General features: G+C 40.7%; 3 protein-coding genes across 9 annotated transcripts; 1 reads left to right on the forward strand and 2 right to left on the reverse strand.

The window, feature by feature from the left end:
• The first annotated feature begins 6353 nt into the window (after positions 1 to 6353).
• On the forward strand, positions 6354 to 9157 carry LOC122030300 (IRK-interacting protein-like). Its single transcript, XM_042589480.1, has 2 exons — positions 6354 to 6888; positions 7500 to 9157. Exons 1-2 carry the CDS (start codon positions 6646 to 6648, stop codon positions 9039 to 9041), a joined length of 1785 nt encoding a protein of 594 aa, XP_042445414.1. The 5' UTR covers positions 6354 to 6645; the 3' UTR covers positions 9042 to 9157.
• Positions 9158 to 10196: 1039 nt separating this feature from the next.
• On the reverse strand, positions 10197 to 10849 carry LOC122029686 (zinc finger A20 and AN1 domain-containing stress-associated protein 11-like). Its single transcript, XM_042588776.1, has one exon. It carries the CDS (start codon positions 10806 to 10808, stop codon positions 10332 to 10334), a length of 477 nt encoding a protein of 158 aa, XP_042444710.1. The 5' UTR covers positions 10809 to 10849; the 3' UTR covers positions 10197 to 10331.
• Positions 10850 to 11201: 352 nt separating this feature from the next.
• On the reverse strand, positions 11202 to 17293 carry LOC122030246 (probably inactive leucine-rich repeat receptor-like protein kinase At5g06940). Of its 7 annotated transcripts, none has more exons than XM_042589429.1 (6): positions 16100 to 16470; positions 15840 to 15992; positions 15148 to 15218; positions 14636 to 15069; positions 11893 to 14563; positions 11202 to 11699 (listed from the first exon to the last, which is right to left on the reverse strand). In XM_042589429.1, the coding sequence occupies exons 5-6, from the start codon at positions 14171 to 14173 to the stop codon at positions 11335 to 11337; spliced, it is 2646 nt and encodes an 881-aa protein (XP_042445363.1). In that variant the 5' UTR covers positions 14174 to 14563; positions 14636 to 15069; positions 15148 to 15218; positions 15840 to 15992; positions 16100 to 16470; the 3' UTR covers positions 11202 to 11334. The 7 variants fall into 7 exon arrangements, 6 of the variants coding, with proteins under 6 accessions (XP_042445363.1, XP_042445361.1, XP_042445358.1 ...); XM_042589427.1 differs by adding an exon at positions 15669 to 15748 and having other exon boundaries at positions 14636 to 15304; XM_042589424.1 differs by having other exon boundaries at positions 14636 to 15304.
• Positions 17294 to 18901: the final 1608 nt, after the last annotated feature.

The following is an 18901-nucleotide window of genomic DNA, read 5'->3' on the forward strand; positions in this document are numbered from 1 at the left end:
GGAAAAGAGTTCAAGTGACCTTGGCATGCCATGCATTTAAGGCCTTATCTGATCTAATTTTGAGTACCATCATTCTGTGTTTTTCCTCTCTATAATTCATCCTTAAAAATATTCCCGCTCTATCAGGTAAAATGACAATTTTTTTCTCACATAATAGCCTTATAATGGACCCAAAATTCCTAAATCCCTGCCAACAATCGAAAAATTCAAAAGCTCTCTTAACCCCAACTGCTAATGGCTCATCATTATGACAAAATCAATATTTCAACAAACTCAGAGGTTCAGTATCTTAGCAGGCTTAGAATCTCAGTGTCTCAATAGATTCAGGGGTTCAGTATTCTAATAGTCTCAACATTCTAATTGTCTCAGAAATTCAAAATGTTAGGACCGTTGGCCGGCTAGAATGGGGATTGAATAGCCATGCACAATTAAAAGAGACGAACCATTATCGAACTTAAAAGAACACTTGCATAAAACAATTAAATGAACAGAAAAAATCGAGGCTCAGAGTTTTTACTTGGTTACAACCAGGGAGGTTGTTAATCCAAGAAAATGAATCACACTACTTTCTCCTTCTGGTGGAGAAGCCTCTTTACAGTAATTTACGCACAAAATTGAAGAAGCTAAAGAAAAAGGAAAACGTGTACAAGTGTTGCTAAGTAATTCTTGTTGTTGTCTAGCTTCTGGATCAAGGCTATATTTATAACCTTGGTCGGGGCGCCTGGAAGCGTTCCAGGCACCTGGAAGCGTTCCAGGCATCTGGAGTGGGACAGAATTCTATCCCTGATGTAACGGTCAACACCCACGTCGAAGTAGATAAAAATGAGGTTTCGAGCACCCGGACCCTAAAAGTCAATAGGGTTGACTTTTTCTGGTCCAGGCCCTCTGCTTCGATGCTGCTCGCCTTGGTCCGAGTTTTCCGTTTCGGCTCCGCTCACTTGGGTGATTTCGGCCATCCGGAATAGGGCTCACCCAAACCTAATTTCTGGCCTTCTCGAGCAACCTTCCGTTCCGGCTTCTTGTCCCTTGGAAACGTCGCCCGATTTCTTCTTGTTTGCCCGCGTACTCTTCGCAATGGTCAACATCCATGTCGAAGTGGATACAAATGAGGTTCCGGGTGCCCGGGCCCTAAAAGTCAATAGGGTTGACTTTTTTCGATTCGAGCATTTTGCTCCGGTGATGTTCGCTTCGGTCAGGGTCTTCCGCTCTGGCTCCACTCACTTGGGTGATTTTGGCCATCCGGAATAGGTCTCACCCGAACCCAACTTCCGATCTTCTTGAGAAACCTTTCGCTCCGGCTTCTCGTCCTTCAGAAACGTTGTGCGCCTCCTCATCCGCCCGCGTACTCTTCTGCAGCACCTCGTGTCTCAGACGCATCGAGCCCGTCATCTCTCTCTCGTGCCGTCCTTCTTGCTAATTGAAAAAGTATGGAGAAAGTCTGACCATTTTAATTGTAAGACAGTTATATTACCTTTTGATTCTAGTATTAAACTGTATTCTAATACGGGAAGGAAAGTTAACCAACTAGAATATGACAGGATTATCAGTTCCCTAATATATACAATGATATCGACTAGACCTGATATTGCATTTGCAGTTGGAAAATTGAGTAGGTATACCATTTGCATTGGAATGCAATTTATCGAGTATTGAAGTACTTAAGACGCACTATGGATTATGGTATATATTATCCTGGATATCCTCAAGTATTAAAAGGATATACAGATGCTAATTGGATATCTAATTTAGATGATTATGCATCTATAAGTGGTTGGATATTCAGAATTGGTGGAGAAGTCATATCTTGGGGTTCCAAAAAATCAAATTTGTTGATTCCACAATGGAAGCAAGTTTATAGCTCTTGCTTCATGTGCTAAGGAAGCTGAATGCATGGTTGAGAAACCTATTAATGGAAGTTCCTTTGTGACCTAAACCTATGCCTCCAATTGTTATACATTGTGACAACGAGGCTACACTATCAAGGGCTTAAAGCAATATTTACAATGGAAAGTCGAGATATATTGGATTAAGACATAGTTCAGTTAAACAATTAATATTTGAATATGTTATAACTATAGATTATGTGAAGTCAAGTATTAACTTGGTTGACCCTTTGACAAAAGGACTTACAAGGGATTTAGTTTTGAGAATGTCAAAAGAGATGAGACTAAAGTCAACTTACCGATCATCAATAGTAGAAACTTGACTCAACTTTGGATGATTTCCAAATCTTGGGTTCAATGAGCAAAGTATAATATATGGATGGTTGAAGCACTTAATTTGTTCCAAGGGAAGTGCTTGGTTCACATCATGGAATGGTTAGAAAAAGCTTTTAATCTTTGAATATAAAGGGCAATCCTTTGGAATTCTTAGTTATGTGGATATTCTTTATAACATCCAACTATGTGAAAATAGGAGATGGTGTTGTCTCTAGTGTGGTATGATTAACTACATAAATATTCATGAAAACCCAAGATAGTAAGATACAAGGCCAATCCACATGTTGCCAATATGAATTCCAAGGATAAGAAAAGTCTATGTATGAGATCGCTTTGGTTAATCGAATAAGGTCGTTAGTTCAAAGCTGGTCTACCAGTCACCTTGGTTAGCATTTGAGAGGTCTTCACTATATAAAGGTTTAAATCCATTAGATACCTTTATTTATGCATAAGGCTTGTTGTTTGATAATTGAAAATTTTCAAAAATTCATTTTTATGAAATGGTGGAGGATTGTTGGCGACTTCAATAAAATGGAAAAGAATGGAAGGAATAAGGAACCACAACGGTTGTGTCTGTTCAATTGTGTCCCTTCATGTATTGATGTCTTTTGACGTTTGAACGAAATGTTGCAATCCAAAAGATATGTTTTATCATAGAGAATGATTTGAACACTATAAAACTCTATTCTGCATAGATACTCCATCATCTTCATAACAAAAATCTTTCATCTCAAAATTACTTACTTTTCAAAGTGTTATTTGTATATTATTATGCTAACAATATACAAACATTCAATTGCCGAGTTTGAATAAATCAAAGGTATTAGGGGTTGTTTTCAAACATGCACTTCGGAAACAACATTATTAAGGAATCCATTATATCATGGAGGAATATTTGTTTGGTCCAAGTGTATCACTGTGATGGGATCAAATAATTTCTTAAGCGAATGCCTTGGATTCATTCTCTAATTTATTCAAGGATTTACGGAGTTTCTCGACGGCTGCAATTCCCTGACAAGAGTAGAATTATAAAAGCAAAATCCTACAACAATCGACAGCAGCAACAATAGTAACCTAACGAAAGCATAATCAACTAGTTTTCCCACCAACAGTACGGTCGTACCATTTAAGGACCACTTGTGTCACTAAATGGATTTATTTTACATTCAACATTGGGACTAAGTTGGAACATCAGTAATACTGGTTCAAATTAAACAGTCTTAGAAACTGTTCTTGTCACTTTGATCATTATGTATAGGATGGCTCCTTATCTAGAATTTCTAATAACTGAATCAGCAAACGGTTTAACAGTCAGAGTACTGACTTCTCTTTTGCAACTGATATTCAAATTATTCTGGGATAAGTGCAATTTGTTATCTTTTGTAACTTCAATAGTTTATATGTCCGCCTACATTTTTGGCAAGGGAATTCAGTCTTCTTAGTTACACTCACATATGCTTTCTTGTTTAAAGATTGTTGAGTCATCAGTATATGCATCAATGTATGTATTCTAAATGGGGATGGTTAACAAAGTTTTTTTTTTTTTTTTCTATTGCTCTATATATTTTGTATCTGCATCATTTTAGTTCATGTTGCTCATAAGCTACGTATCTTTCTTGTGCTAAGCACTATTATGGTTCCAATTGTATCAATAGAGACACTTAACCCCTCAACCTCTCCCTTTGTCTTACATTGTTCTCTAGTTTGCTTCACTGATTTCGTCCTGTTGTACCTGCTAGTGTGTTAAGTGGCCTACCCTCTTTATCTGTCTGTCTGGCTGTGCCCACTAAAGTGGAATTACAAAATGCATTTGGAAAGGGTTATTGCTCTTGTAGATGTTCAAAACTTCTTCTGCTAGCACTTGGCATGCACATTCTGAAGTCTCCATTTCCCCACAAGATATGCAAATTGGCCTGATCAAATGATGTTAAAACCAACAATGGTGGCATCCAGAGAAGAGCCCAAGAAGACACAAACAAGATCTACTGAAAAGTAACCTTGTCTCTTAATAGGCATCCGATACGCAAAAGGAACCTTATCGCAGTTGCATATATTAGAAGAATGGAGGCAGCGGCAGGTTTGAACTGGTGGATTACGACTGCAGAACGGGATACTCCTTTGTAAGGTAGTCAATACTAAACATCTACCTATTTGGATGCCTATCCACATCACAGTTCTTGTCGTATCTCCCTTGCAAGCATGATGAATGATGATGATTTTCAGCTCTTAATTGGATCCCATTATCTAAAATTTAACTAGTCAGATCTGTTAACTAGTTAGATCTGTTCCAACATGTCTCGTAAAGTAGAGGGCCCCTACTGTCTTGGGAAAGCCAAGAACCTAAATAACTTTTTTCCCCTTGTTCATAGGAATTTGTCTAACAAAACATCTGCATGTGAATGTTCCAACAACTTTCGATGGTCTATATATGTACTTATGTACCCTGGTACTAGATAAATTGTCTAATAAAAACACTTACTGGTTAGTTTTTCCAGAAACAAGTAATGAACAGAAGTAACAGTAGGGATGAGTGTACATTGGTTAGTTTATTTTCCAAGTTCTTATGAAATTGTACTGTGCTTTCTTTGAAGGAAAAGAATTTGATCCAATATCACTGCTAAACAGTATGCACTGCTCGATCTAAATGGTTGATGTAGTTGGATGACATTTCCTTCGGTTTGCCGTTGGCATTGACCAAGAAACATGATGCAAAAGAGTCGGCGGTAGACCTCTTACACCCACTCTTTCCAGCTCCTTCCACTCATTTGATTTTCTTTCTCAACAAATGGACCTGTGCTTTTGCACAGCAGAAGTGCTCCCTTGAGCTATGTGACAATGGGACCAGGGCAAATCACTTTGTTGGGTGTTGTTGGATCCATTTCTCCTTAAATTTTCACTTTCTCCTTCCACCTTGTGGCCATTTGCCTTTCGCCTATGATTTTAGTGGACCTGGTAATAATTCTGACAATGGGACCAAGGATTAACAGTAACAAGCATGAAATGAAACATAAAAAATTCCATTCGACGTAGTCTACTAAATCCAGATTCTAGGGTACAGTGGATTGGCTTCTCGAGCATGAGATGGATAGCTTCTCTTATAAAAACTTAAAAAACGAGGAATGAAGTTTCTTTTTCAGCTCATGCACCCACTAATCTATTATGCAATGAACAAAACATGAGACAACTAGTACAACTGTGGGCACGCAGTCAACTTTTTGTTAGATTATAGCGTCTCTCAACTTGTGAACTTAGCTGAATGTAAGTCGGACTTTTTTACTAACTCAAATGGTTGGCTCTATAAAATTCTCAATCTTTTCATTTGTTCTTAGACAGATCATCTCGTTTCAACTCTCAAGTAACATTATTCAGGGACCTCAAAAAAGACACCAAAAATTTGGCTTTTTTAGTCAAATCATTTCTTGTCATAATGGTTGCTTTGGGTGGTTCTTGCTAGCATACTTACACGCAAGTATAGTTAACTACAGGCAAGAAGAAATGGGTCTAACATTCTATCTGTTTACCAATAGATAATATGTTTACCTGTAATGCATTTTCAGGAGAAAGAAATGCCAAAAAGGAACACAAAATTAGTCATCTATCAGCATTAGGGATCGAAATTCCACAAACTCAGCTGGACAAATATTGAGAGGGTATTCTAGGGCACTTACTTACCTATAACAAAGTAAGTAGAATGGTCCATCTGATTATGGTTTCGTGCTTTGCAACCATAGATTACACTGACTAGCAAATATCTTAATATATCAGCTTCAGCAACTTAAAAGTTGGAGGTCCAGATTCCAAATTATGAAAAGAATGGACATTCTAAATGTCATCATTACATAGCTAACACTCTGTTTGCATCATCGACCATGACTAATAAATTCCTCCAAATCTACTAATTCGCTGTCTTCATTGTTTAATGTATGTACTTATTGCCACCACCAACCCAATTTGCACAATCAACTGGAACGTGGCGTGTCTTCTTTCCTGGTAGGCTCTGATCTGGTGCATTAATACTCTGTTTGACAATTTCAATATCGGTTTGTTTACTGATGTTTATCGCCAGACAAGATTGATAGGTCAAAGCAGGAAGAAGGAAAAAGTGAATAAGAACAACACTAGCAATGGAGGTAAAGCTGTGAAAGTGAATTGGTTTTATGGCAGGTGGGCATGCTCTTCCTTCGCTTCTTCCTTCAGTGCTCATTCATTTTTATATGAGCATTAAAGAAAAAGCGAAGGAGGTTCTTTTACCTCTGAATGCATATTTATGCACTTCTCCACTTCTCTCTCCTTCTTCGGTTTTTGCACCTTTTCCTCCATCTCCCTCCCAAGAATTCTCCTTTTGGCATGCCAATTTCGCTGCTGCCTCCGCACAACCCATTCACCGGCCTTAATCCCACCCATGGCCTGAAATATCCTTAGCGTCATGGACCTGCAGAGTGGTAGTGGTGGTGGTGGCTGCTCCGCCGAGGCGCATGGGATCCGCAGACAGGACATCCAGGAGGCGATTCTCAAAGCAGCAGAGCTGAGGGCTCTCCATGCAGCTCTGCTTCGAAGGGGCTCCGGCGGCAGCCCCGCTGTGGCCATGTTGGCTGCTGGCGGTTCCCCTTTAGTACCCCATGGGGCCGCCAAGTTGTCAGTGCAGGAAGACTATCCTGTCTTCGCGCCGGTGAGTTCTGCAGCTGCCTGTTTCCATTAAAAAGTTTCCTTTGTTTCTTCTTTCCTTTTGCTTGTCATGTCCATCGCACTGCAAAGCAAGATGGGTTCTTGATCTGTGTTTCCAGATGTAAGTTTCGTTCATGCTGCTCAATAAATTTTTCAGTTCATTATTTTCTGCAACTTGATGCTTACTTGATGATTTCATTCTTGATGGATGGATTTTGATGCTACACTGCTACGATTCTTCTTGATCCCAGGGCCTTTTTTTGTTTGTCAGCACCTCAGGCAGTTAGGGTTCCTCTGATTCTTAGGGTTTCTGTCTGATTCTTCTTCAGTGTTGCTTTGATATATAAATGTGTCATAGTCTCTTCCATAGTAATCTAATGTGCATGTGAAGCATCTTATTATACAACCAATGCTTATTTGATGGTTACCCAATTTGTAAGCAAACTGTTCAGTTAGTCATGTGAGATTGACGCCATTTAGGGCAAAGAAGCAGGCAGGAAGTCAACTGTTAGGAGATGAAACCATAACAAAGAAAGTGATCATAGATGATAAGGAAATGATTGAATTGCTTAAACAATTGCTTAAACACAAGTTGTTGTTGTTGTTGTTTTGAAGAGTTACGAAGAGGATTCCCTCGCCGGATACAACTGTCTTCGTCCGGAGAATAGGAGCTTATCGCAAACATGGAATGCCATCAATGGCTTGGAAGGAGAAGGAAAAAGTAATGAAGCAGTTTCCTTTGATAATGAAAGCGCGAATAATGAACCACAGATTCCCTCTATAGTTGAGCGACTATCAAACAGAGCCTCAAGCATCAACCGCATGCTCCAGCTTCAAATTGTTCCAGAATCCAACAGTGTAAAGTCCTTGAGTGAAAGAACAAGTTCAGGTGAGTGTAGATTTACTACAATGCATAACACAAGCAGGCAGGAAGCTGTTTCATTGGAGATGAATATGGAACGAAGGAACCTCAAGAACACAAAAGGAACAGTGGCATCAAGCAAACCAGAACAATCTGTCAAAATGCAACTTAAACACAGAGGTCCAGTTCTTTCCTGGTTATTCCCAAAATCAAGAAAGAAAACTAAGCCAGACGATATGTCCCAACTTCCCAAAGTCCTTGAAATGTCACCAAAAACAGTGGAATCAGAGAATATGTCCCAACTTCTGAAAGAATGGGGAGCTCTTTCACTTGAATCACTCAAGAAGGAGCTCCTGGAGGCCAATGAAAATAAGGATGCTGCACTGACAGAAGTTTCAGAGATGAGATTCGCATTGGGTGAGCTTCAACAGAAGCTGGTCAACTTAGAAGCATACTGTGAAGAGCTGAAGAAGGCCTTAAAGCAGGCTACGCATGCAAAGAGCTCCTCCCAGGTTCAGGACAAGCCCAACTTGTCGAAGAGAATGAAGTCCATTGGTGGCAAAAAGGAGAATACGATGCCTGTTAGTGAAGAGGTAATGGTGGAGGGTTTCTTGCAGATCGTATCAGAAGCAAGGCTTTCTGTGAAGCAGTTTTGCAAGACACTCGTTCAGCAGATTGAAGAAAGGGAAGAAGATTTGTCAGACAAAATAAATTTGCTCCTGCAACCTTATCAGATGATGTTGAATAGCAAGTATTCCAAAGGAGTAATTTATCACTTGGAAGCGCTTATGAATCAATGTCTATATCAGGATTTCGAGAACTGCGTGTTCCGTGAGAATGGATCTCCAAGATTTCTTGATCCTGAACGAGAGTGCCGGGAGAACTTCTCATCTTTTGTTTCCCTTCGGAATTTGAGCTGGAATGAGGTTTTGCAAAAGGGGACCAAGTTTTATAGTGAAGACTTCAGCAAGTTCTGCGATCAAAAAATGAGCAGCCTTGTTACCTTGCTGAATTGGTCGAGTCCATGGCCTGAAGAGATCCTCCAGTGTTTCTTCGTCGCTGCCAAATGCATTTGGATGCTCCATTTGCTAGCATTTTCCTTCAGCCCACCTCTGACTATCCTGAGAGTCGATGAAAATTTCAACTTCGATCCCATCTACATGGAAGATATTCCCTTAGAGAGACACAGAGCACAAAACCCTGCTCGGGTAAAGATCATGGCAATGCCAGGTTTTTATGTTCAAGATAGGGTGCTCAAGTGCAGGGTTCTTTGCAGGCATGGTTCTTTACCATAGTTATTTATGTTGTAGATTTATTTCTTTTAGCCGCAATCTAATGTGATCGACAACCATGTTCCATTGTAGCATTTCGTGTTTCTCTTTTGTCAGACAATTTCTAAGCTCCACATCGACCAATGGTGGAAAAAATAGCATATGAAAATTAAAATAGCATATTAAACTTTTATTTCTCTTTATTTAGTATTTGGAGCTGACTTGAAACAAAGTCAACCCGACAAATATGTGGACGCGTTTATGGTTGAAATCCAAATGTTTTCAAAGCGGGAGACCCGTCCCTAAGGCTGCAAATGAATTGGATGGTTATGAATAAGTATAATGCTCGATTTGAGAAGAGATTATTTTATTCAATATATATAAGATCGATTAATTAATTAAATAAGTTTAAATATTGATCTTGTCTGAAAGTGAGGAAGATGGTATGTTGACTAGACGATTCTATTGTTGATTATGAGAAAACTCCCAGCAAGAGGAACTTAGTGCAGCAAACGATCTTGTGTGACAAAAATAAGAACGGAGAGAAAAAAAATTGTTATTAATCGATCTCTGATGTGTACTTCGGTGCTTAAGTCAAGCAAGAAGAAAATGAAAAATTAGACTGATGAGTAATGAATTCTGATGACAAAATTTACTTGTGTTTACATATTAATATAAAAGATATCTGATCATTTAATTAATATGAGTAATATTTGATCCAAATCTAAGTCATTGTCATTCTTAATATATTCTATTAAAATCAATTGATGAACTTATAAAGCTTTATATCTCATATTGTATTGATTTTAGATTATATTGATTTTTAAAGATGGTGAGGAGTTTAAGAAGAGAGGCGAAAGTGGCAAGAAATTCAGAATAGGAAAGTAAATAAAAAGTCAGATTTGATGGAAAAGATGGAATGAGAAACCAGATAAATTAACGATTGTTTTGGATCAATTTCTAACTTTACGTGCACCTTTTCGACAAGGCCCGAACTCGAAATAAGCAAAACATGTAAGATAGAATAAATTATTTTTTTATATTTATGGCTTTATTTTCAATCAATGGGAAAGACACGTCAAACGATCAACCGGATAATTTATTTTATCGGATTCGATTAATAAAACATTTGTAGAAGTAAATATAGTACTCGAGAAATTTGGAAAAAAAATTAAATGCTTAAATCACAACAATCAATGGGTATATTTTCACGATTCGTACATATATTAAATCATTGAATTCGGATACAATTTGACATCTTTGAGATTTTTTGCTTCGCCGAAGGAAATCTAGAACAATTTTCCAGGATATATCTTAGATCCTGGCGATCTTGGCTGCCCGGACGACGGGGTTCGCTCGGGCGATCGCGTCCCTGGCAGCCGCCTTGTAGTCGAAGCTGCAGTCGTGGCGGTCGGAATACCGGTGCTCGCCGCAGAACAGCTCCCCGCACCGGCACCGGAACCCCGTCAGCCCCACCCTCCTCGAGCACACCAAGCACCGCTTCACCTCCTTCGTCGGCGGCGGCGGCATCGCTGGCGCCGCCACGGTCTCGTTCTTCTCCTCCGGCGCCGGCAAGGGAGACAGGATCGGAGGGGTGGATCCGGCGGAGCAGGAACTGGGCAGGGGGGAGGCTGAGGCAAGGAAGCAGGAGCGGCACATGTTGCCGGTGGCGGGGTTGCCGGGGAACCCGCAGTGGTTGACGCAGAGCACGCCGGCTTCGCGGGCGGCTTGGAGCTCCGTCTCCTCCTCCACCCGCTGAGCCACCGTCCCCCTCCTCTTCTTCTCTGCCATCGCGATTCGAATTTGGGGGCGATGAAATTGAGAAGAATCGGACCGGGCCGCAGATTTATAGAGGTCGATCACAGGGACGCGTAGGTTACTTCTCCGTGAAACAATTTCCACATACCAAAATTACCCTCCGTGTGACAAACAACCAGGAAAAAGTCAAGCTGCGTGTAGAAAATGGCAAGGACATTTTCGAGAACTCATATATTCAGCCGAGGTCAATGGGTTGGGACGCCTGGTCATAACCACGAGGGATTCAATGCATCTGATGGCATCGTTTCGACACGGTGAGTCGGCTCACTGCTTACGTCACCGCTTTTGGAGCGCGTGTCAACCATCAATCCTGTTCTTCCTTGGCGACTCGTTCAAACCCCGTCGATAGAAAAAAAAAAAATTAAATTCAAGAACAAACGATGAATTAATGCGATTTCCTTTTCACTGTACGAAGTCTCCATTCCAGAAATCAGACTAAACAAACCATGATAATAACAGGGGGAAAACAAAGGGAAAATATATATTATGATCAATCCTTTCACTCGACGCCGGGCAGTTCGCCGTCGCCGGTGAGTATCGGAGGCAGGGCGATCGGCTGGAGTGATTGCAAGGACCGGACGACCTCGATGATTGTCGGTCGCTTCTCCGGCAAAACGGAGGTGCATCGAAGAGCAAGATCCAGCACTTCCAGCATGTCTTGCTGCGCTGAGCTTGAGATCTTGGGATCTAGAACTTCAAGGGCTCCGTTTGTCATGTTCACCTTTCTTCTCACTAGCTTGACGATGTCGAGAGACTCCCGGGACTCCGGTTGCTCCGCCGGTCTTCCAGTGATGAGCTCCAGTAAGACGACCCCGAAACTGTACACATCCATTTGTTCTGTTGGCTTCTTGATGCATCCATATTCTGCAAGCAGGTAACCAACGACCAAGTTGTAAACAGAACGTGCCATGCGAAGCAGACAATGAAAAATTCTTCAGGCATCTAAAATAGTAGAAATTCATCTACTGTTTCAGACAATAACGCTACGAATTCAAACAATCAAACAATGTAAGTGATCAAAAACGAAATGGGATATTCCTTGCATCTTATGGTTTACCTGGAGGGAAATAGCAATAGCCTCCCAGCTCAGAAGCTACAGATGATTTGTATGCTGCCTCCCCAATTACACGAGCAAGGCCAAAGTCAGCTATCTTCGGTTCGAAATCATCACCAAGGAGAATGTTATTAGATTTCATGTCAAGATGAAGTATCTGCGAGACATAATCATTGTGAAGGTAGAGTAAGCCTTGAGCAGAACCAACAGCAACTTTGAGGCGAAATCGCCAATCCATGGAGAAGCCTGGTTTTCGGAGAGCATCTCCCAAGCTACCTTTCTGCTGATATTCGAAAATGAGAAGGATGGTGCCTCTTGAGTAACAAAAGCCTAACAACTTGGTGACATTTCGATGCCTAGCCTTCGCCAAAGTTTTTATCTCAGCCTTCACGGTTCTGAAAGACAAATTACCGGAGTTCAGTAACCTCTTGACGGCGACGAATTCTCCATCTGGTGCCGGGATGGCATACACTTTACCGAACGCTCCTTCGCCGATAGAATTTCTCTCAACTAAAGCCATCAGTAACTCGTCTTCTGTAATCTTAAGAGGATAAAAGAACACTGATTTCCATTTACCTGAACCAGGCCGACTTTGAGATAACCTATATACAGCAAGAAGGCCTGAGGCTATTAACATGAGACCAACGATGATAGATATCACAATTACAGTCCATATCAGTCCATTGTTCTTGGAGTTCTGTTTTTCTGGTCTCACAGTGCACGGATTCAACAACCCAGGTCCACACAAGTCTGGATTTCCCTGTAGAAAGGAAGCTGGAAGACCAGAAACAAGAGAAGCTGGAACACTTCCTGAAAGCTGGTTGAAAGAAACATTGAACAGTGCAAGCTTCAAATTTTGAAGCTCGGGTGGGATTTCACCGGTAATCTTGTTGTTCGAAATGTCAAGGTATGTCAGTACCGGTAAGTGGCCAAGTGAAGGTGGTATGCCTCCGCTCAGACTGTTGCCTGCCAAGGATAAAGAAACCAACTTCCTGCAATTCCTGGGCTCTGGAATCGGTCCCGTGAGAGAATTGTGGGACATATTTACGATACTCAATACAGGAGAATCAAAGATATTATCAGGGAGATTACCAGAGAAGCGATTAAGTGAAGCTGAAAACTTGTACATAGTGCGAATTGATCCAAGGCCTCTTGCGATTACACCTGTGAAGTTGTTGTTATCAATCTGAACTTGCTCCAGTTGAGAAGGAACACCAACCTCATCCGGTATCTCACCGGTGAACAGGTTGTTCTCAGCTCTGAGTAACTTTAACTGGGGCATTGACCATAAACCAGATGGAAGTTCACCGGAAAACTTATTATCCTGCACTTGAAGCCTCTCAAGGCTGGAACATTTCTCAATGATTTTAGGTATTGAACCCGTGAAAGAGTTCTCATGAAGACTTAACTCTAGAAGAACTTTTCCATAGCAGACATCAATAGGAAAGGAACCAGAAAGCATGTTCTGTGAGAAGTCTACAGAAGCTAACTTCAGAAAGCCTAACCCAAGCCCCAAAGGGATAATCCCAGTCAAATTATTCTGGGAAAGATCTAAAATCTCGAGTTCATGGAGATCAAGCAAGGACTCAGGAATAGTACCATAAAGACCAGATCTTTGCATCAACAGCCATCTTAATTTAGAAACTCTCCCGATTTCTTGAGGTAGTTGAGATATTAAAGACGGATTGCGAGACAAATCAAGGAGGACTAGCTCACTCAAATTCTTCAAAACATGGGGATGGATGATACCTGAGAAAAAGTTACTTCCGAAGTTGAGAACTTGGAGCCTCACTAACGACCCCAAGCTAAGTGGTATCTGCCCTTCAATGTGGTTCCTGCTGAGATCAAGAGTAACCAAGCTTGACAATAGACCTATCTGTTCAGGAAGTGTCCCCCAGAGGAGATTGTTGCTTAGGTTGAGAATGACTAGCCTAGAGCACTCGGTGAGTTGGAGAGTAATGGCCTGATTGAAGTTATTGCTGGCAAGGTTAAGGGTCGAAAGCTCAGGTAGTTGGCAGATGGAAGGAGAGATGTAACCGGAGAGGTTGCGGTTGTTAAGATCTATGGAGGTAACCAGAGAAGTGGTCTTGGAGCAAGTAATACCAGTCCAGTTACAATAGTTTGTGAAGTTCGGGGACCAGTCGGACAGAACCAAGGCAGGGTCCTCCACGGAGGCTTTGAAGGTGAGAAGCAGGTCTGATTCAGAGGAAGAAGAGAGGATGGTGCCGAAGGAGGAGAGTAACAGAGACAAGAAGAGAGGGAGGTGAGCCGAGGAGGAAGGCATGCTGAGCGATGGAAGCTGCCCGCTCCGGTGTTCCTTGTTCCTACTCTTCCACAGTGACGGATTATATGAGTTGGTAATGGCAGTGTCATTATTACAGTTAAAGCAAAGGGCCCTTTTTCAATTGAATTTTGACAGATACGCCTCTGCTATGCTCTGTGCAGCGCTCCTGCACCACCGTAGACAGTGTTAGATTTAGTCCTTTAGCATTAAAGATTTACCCAGATCATGCATAGAGAATGCGTCCTCCTAATAACATCCACGGTTGATTCTGCAAGCAAATTAACCTCCCCAATTTACCATCCGCTTCACAATCTTAAACTGCTTCTATCTACTTGAGTAACTTGGTTGGTTGCATGTGGGCTTCATTCAACTGCAGCAGCGGCAAGTATACTGCAGAGCCACATGAGGAAATAATATATAGATAACATGCTTATTAAGATATCCAAATAATTGATAACATACCCGTGAACAGAGATGACATGACAGAAATCTTCCTGCCACGGTAGGGGAAGAAGACAAGCGAGTCCATTCATTTCTCGGCGCTGGCTTCATCTTCTCAACGCCTTACTGCCATTAGACGGCTGCGATGAAGTTAACCGTTCCCATGCAGGCTGTTGAATTCGACGGTGGACGTACACTGAAACATATATTAATGGCCAAGACCAAAAAGGGTCACTGCGGAGCCCTTTTGAATGGCCGTACCGGGAGGCTCTGTTTTTTAAGATAAACCAATTGATAAGTCAATGCACATGAGATGTTTGGGCTCAAAGCAACCCGTGAGTTACAACTGCGGTAAAAGTCTTCTTTTCTGTTGTTCTTGCTGCCTTGAGCTCTTCCGTCTTCAGAGTGGACCCACTGATACAGTCCTCCATTGACATTATTATCGTGCTTTTAATCTGCAGTGGATGTTCTCTGGTGACCATATCCAGCCATTCGATTTGAGCAAAAGAAGTGAGCTTTTTCTTTGAACGTACAATGAAATAACATCGGTCTTGACTCATGATCACAGTGCAGCAAAGCAGAGTCCACTTGAACATGCTTGCATCTGGGAGTACATTTGACAAGAGAACAGGTCAAAATCTTTTGGACTCGAGCACCAGAGTCCACTAACAAAAAGGAGGAGGCAAGTTCCTGAACATTAACCAAAGGAATCAACTCAATTCCAGGCAGGAAAATTCAAGAAGAAAGAATGCGCATTTCTACTTATCCTTTGCAATTCACTTTATGAATCAGAGGCCGATTGATCAAATAGGTTTAAAAAAATGTCAGCATTAAGGCTTGCTCTGTAGCATTAGAAACCAAAAGATAAAGGAGGCAACTCTACTTATCCTATGCAATTTCACTTTATCAATCAGATTCAATCTCCACTGCTCCTCTTTTGCATCAAAAAAATTGGACGCAACTAATTGTTAATGGATTTGGCATACCTTCTCCTGTTAGGATCTAATTGTTAATGGATTTGGATTGATGTGGTCAGGTATCCCATGATATATACCTGTGAAGTGATGCCCAGTGCCAACTTGAGGACCTTGTACGAGGCAAGGCAGAACTGCCTCAGTTCTGACCTAATAAATTCTTGAGCACGAGAATTGCAGCAATATAATGGCAATTGTCCAGGAACACTAGTTGGAGTTTTCATGCAAGTGTAACAAAAAAGCAAACTTACAACTGAAAAGGATGATGACCAAACTGCAACTGATTTGATTGCTATGGGAAAGCAGTTTTGAGGCTCCTCCACCTTTGCCAGAGCAAAAGATTGGTACGGATGAGATGATTGCAGTTAGATCTTCTTCCCTTGTTCTACTTATAACACACAATCCTGTCGAACACAGAATATAATGGTCTAAAGGGGATCAGATCAAATAACTTTAGATTTTTCTTCTACGACTTGTGAATCAAATAAATCTAAAGGACAATAGATCTCACCTTTTTGTTTTGTTTTCCCCTTCGCGTTTTCCCCTTGTGGATCGAAGCTGGGCAAGACATCAGCAACATGTTGAAGAGGAAGAGGATTCGGCCTCTAATACTTGCGTTTCATCTCGATAACCTCCTTCCCGTTGATGATGAACCTCTGGGTAAAATAGTGATCACCTTCCCGGCGCAGGCAGCGATCGCCGCGAGTGGCTTGCAACTGATGCCTATCTCAGTCCCTTCGGCCGCTCTGAATGGGAGCGGTAGATGCGGCTCGCTCGCTCCGCCTCAGTCAGGCCATGGGGGCACGATCTCCATGAACCGCCTGGGCGGCGATCAATCGCGGCGGGTAGAGGAGAGAGTCCAGAAGGGGTCGTCACTTTTGGGTAGTGAACTGGGCCCGTTAAATCGAATTAGGCCATGGGCCTTGATCGATTGCGATGGTCGCATCCACACACCATCCAATCCAAAGATTCCAAACAATAGCAATATAATGAATCGATGTGACAAACTAAGCGAGAAATAAAGATTCCTTTTTTCATCCCATTTAAAAATGATTCACATTCGTCTCACGATCAAATCAATCCCAGCAACGCACACAACACGGAAGGAAAGAATTAACATGGAACCATGAACAATAAGCGCAGTCATTCTCTCATCAAGAGCCGGAGGTTGAGGTCACTGCAGGTAGAAGGCGAAGAAGGATAGGAAGGAGGCGCCGATGGCGGCTCCGACGGCGGGGCTGACTGCGAAGGAGGCGCTGGCGGGGCCGGGGGCGGGCGCTTCGGCTGCGAGAGCGGTTGTGGCGGCGGCTGCGACGATGAGAGCGGCGCAGGCGATCTTCCTCATCTCCATTGACTGGTGCGGCGGCGAGCTAGGATCTCGAAGCAAGAGAGGAGAGGAGAAAGATGGGATTTTGGGGAGGGATTTGGCTTCTCCTTTGCTCTTGCAGCTTCAGACCTGAAGAGGGAGGGGAGAGGGGGGAGGGGATTTATAGGAGTGAGGAATCGAGGAAAACGCCATTGTTGGGAGTTGTTTGCGAGGGAGAGGAAGGGCGAAGCGGACTTTGAGGGATGGCGAAGCGATGGGTGGAAGCCACGTTCAGTTGTGCAAAATGCCAAGTTTGGCTGAGAAAGCGAAGGAGGCAAAAAAAAAAAAAACAGGGGAATTTGATGGATTTCCGCTGTTTGCTTGAAGGTTTCTTTCAAACTCGTGTCCTTCTCTGATTCTGCCAGATGTATCGAATAAAATTTTCCATGTTTTTTTTTTCGCCGACCGAGGAAAACCGTTCTACATGTCTTGTTAATTTAATATCGTTTTTTTGTCGAACGGTCAAAATGTCCCACACCGCAGTTGATAACCGTTTGGAGGATTGAATCGCTTCATCGTAGTCCCTGCGCATTAGTAATTTCATATCGTGCTGGCGAAAGATGACGGTGCTACGTAAGAAGATGAGGTAGAATACATTACCATAAAATAGTTTCACACCTAACATCTCTGTAATCTATTTCTGATCAATAAAAAAATAAATAAATTATGGATGATCAGGCCCAACTCAAGGATCATTAAAATCTATACCTATGATCCCAATTTTATTTGGTTCATTGATTAATTAATTAAAGATATTAAAAAAATTAAATTAATATCATTAATATTAATTAATCATGAAGGTCTTGCTAATTCATTAATTAATGACCCTTATCAGTTAATATTCTATTTCTTATTTATATCTTATATATTTATCTATATTTCCTCATTAATTACTATCATAATTTTAGATGAGATTCTATTCTGTCTTAAATATAATTTATTTTTAAATTGACATATTTCTATATTTTTTTATTATTATTCTGATTCCCATCTTATTTTACAATTATCAACATTAGTTTTATAAAATTTAATAAATTCTTTTCTCCTCAATATTTCTTAAAAATCCTAATTATTCTTTCATCAATGCATTGTGCCTTTTTATTTTCTCATCAATGATTCTATATATTTCTTCTTTCTCACCAATAATACTTAATAATTTTTCTTCATTTTTTCTTTTTCTTCCTTGATAATAATATGAATTAGAGATTTTTTTTATTCATAAAATACAAAGTAAAATACTTTAACAAAAATAAATTTTTTAAAATTAAAATTAATAAAGTTTTACTTACATTCTAACTTAAAAAATTAAATAATTTAATAATTTTATTAATAAAAAATAAAATTATTATCAAAATACCTGCCAGAAAACTCAATTTTATATCAAAAATTAGTTTTTTAAAATAATATTTAATCCTTTTTAAAAACTAATTTTAAAAAATATTTTTTAAAAAAATTATTATTTTCGATCCCAAATCTAAATGAAAATTATTAAGGAAAATTTAAAAATATAAAGAACTTTGTTTTTTAATTTTTTACCTAGGGCCTCAAGGAATCTTGAGACGATCCTACAGGTGACTATTAACTATTAGTATAGATAGTCAAAATATGAGGAAAGGCATGCGCTGAGTTTCAACCCTAAGACTTCACGTGAAAACAGCTCATACCTCAACTACCGCATTGGCTCATCCCAGCACCTCTACCAATCCGTCCCAAAGTCAACACGAAAAAAGTAAATCACGGATAACTACTAGTCCTTGGAATAGTGACTAGTACATGAGAGAGACATTTACCTCAGTTATATGAAAATTCAAATCCCAGATCTTAAGTTGGCTTCGTTAGCTACTGATCATTCGAAGAGGACATAAGAAGAGGAGGTAGTGTGTTCTCGTATCACCTAGTAATTTCATATCATGTGGCAACGTGATTCGCTCACTCCAACATCACTGT

This window comes from Zingiber officinale, chromosome 10B, assembly GCF_018446385.1.
Source record: "Zingiber officinale cultivar Zhangliang chromosome 10B, Zo_v1.1, whole genome shotgun sequence".
NCBI lineage: Eukaryota > Viridiplantae > Streptophyta > Magnoliopsida > Zingiberales > Zingiberaceae > Zingiber > Zingiber officinale.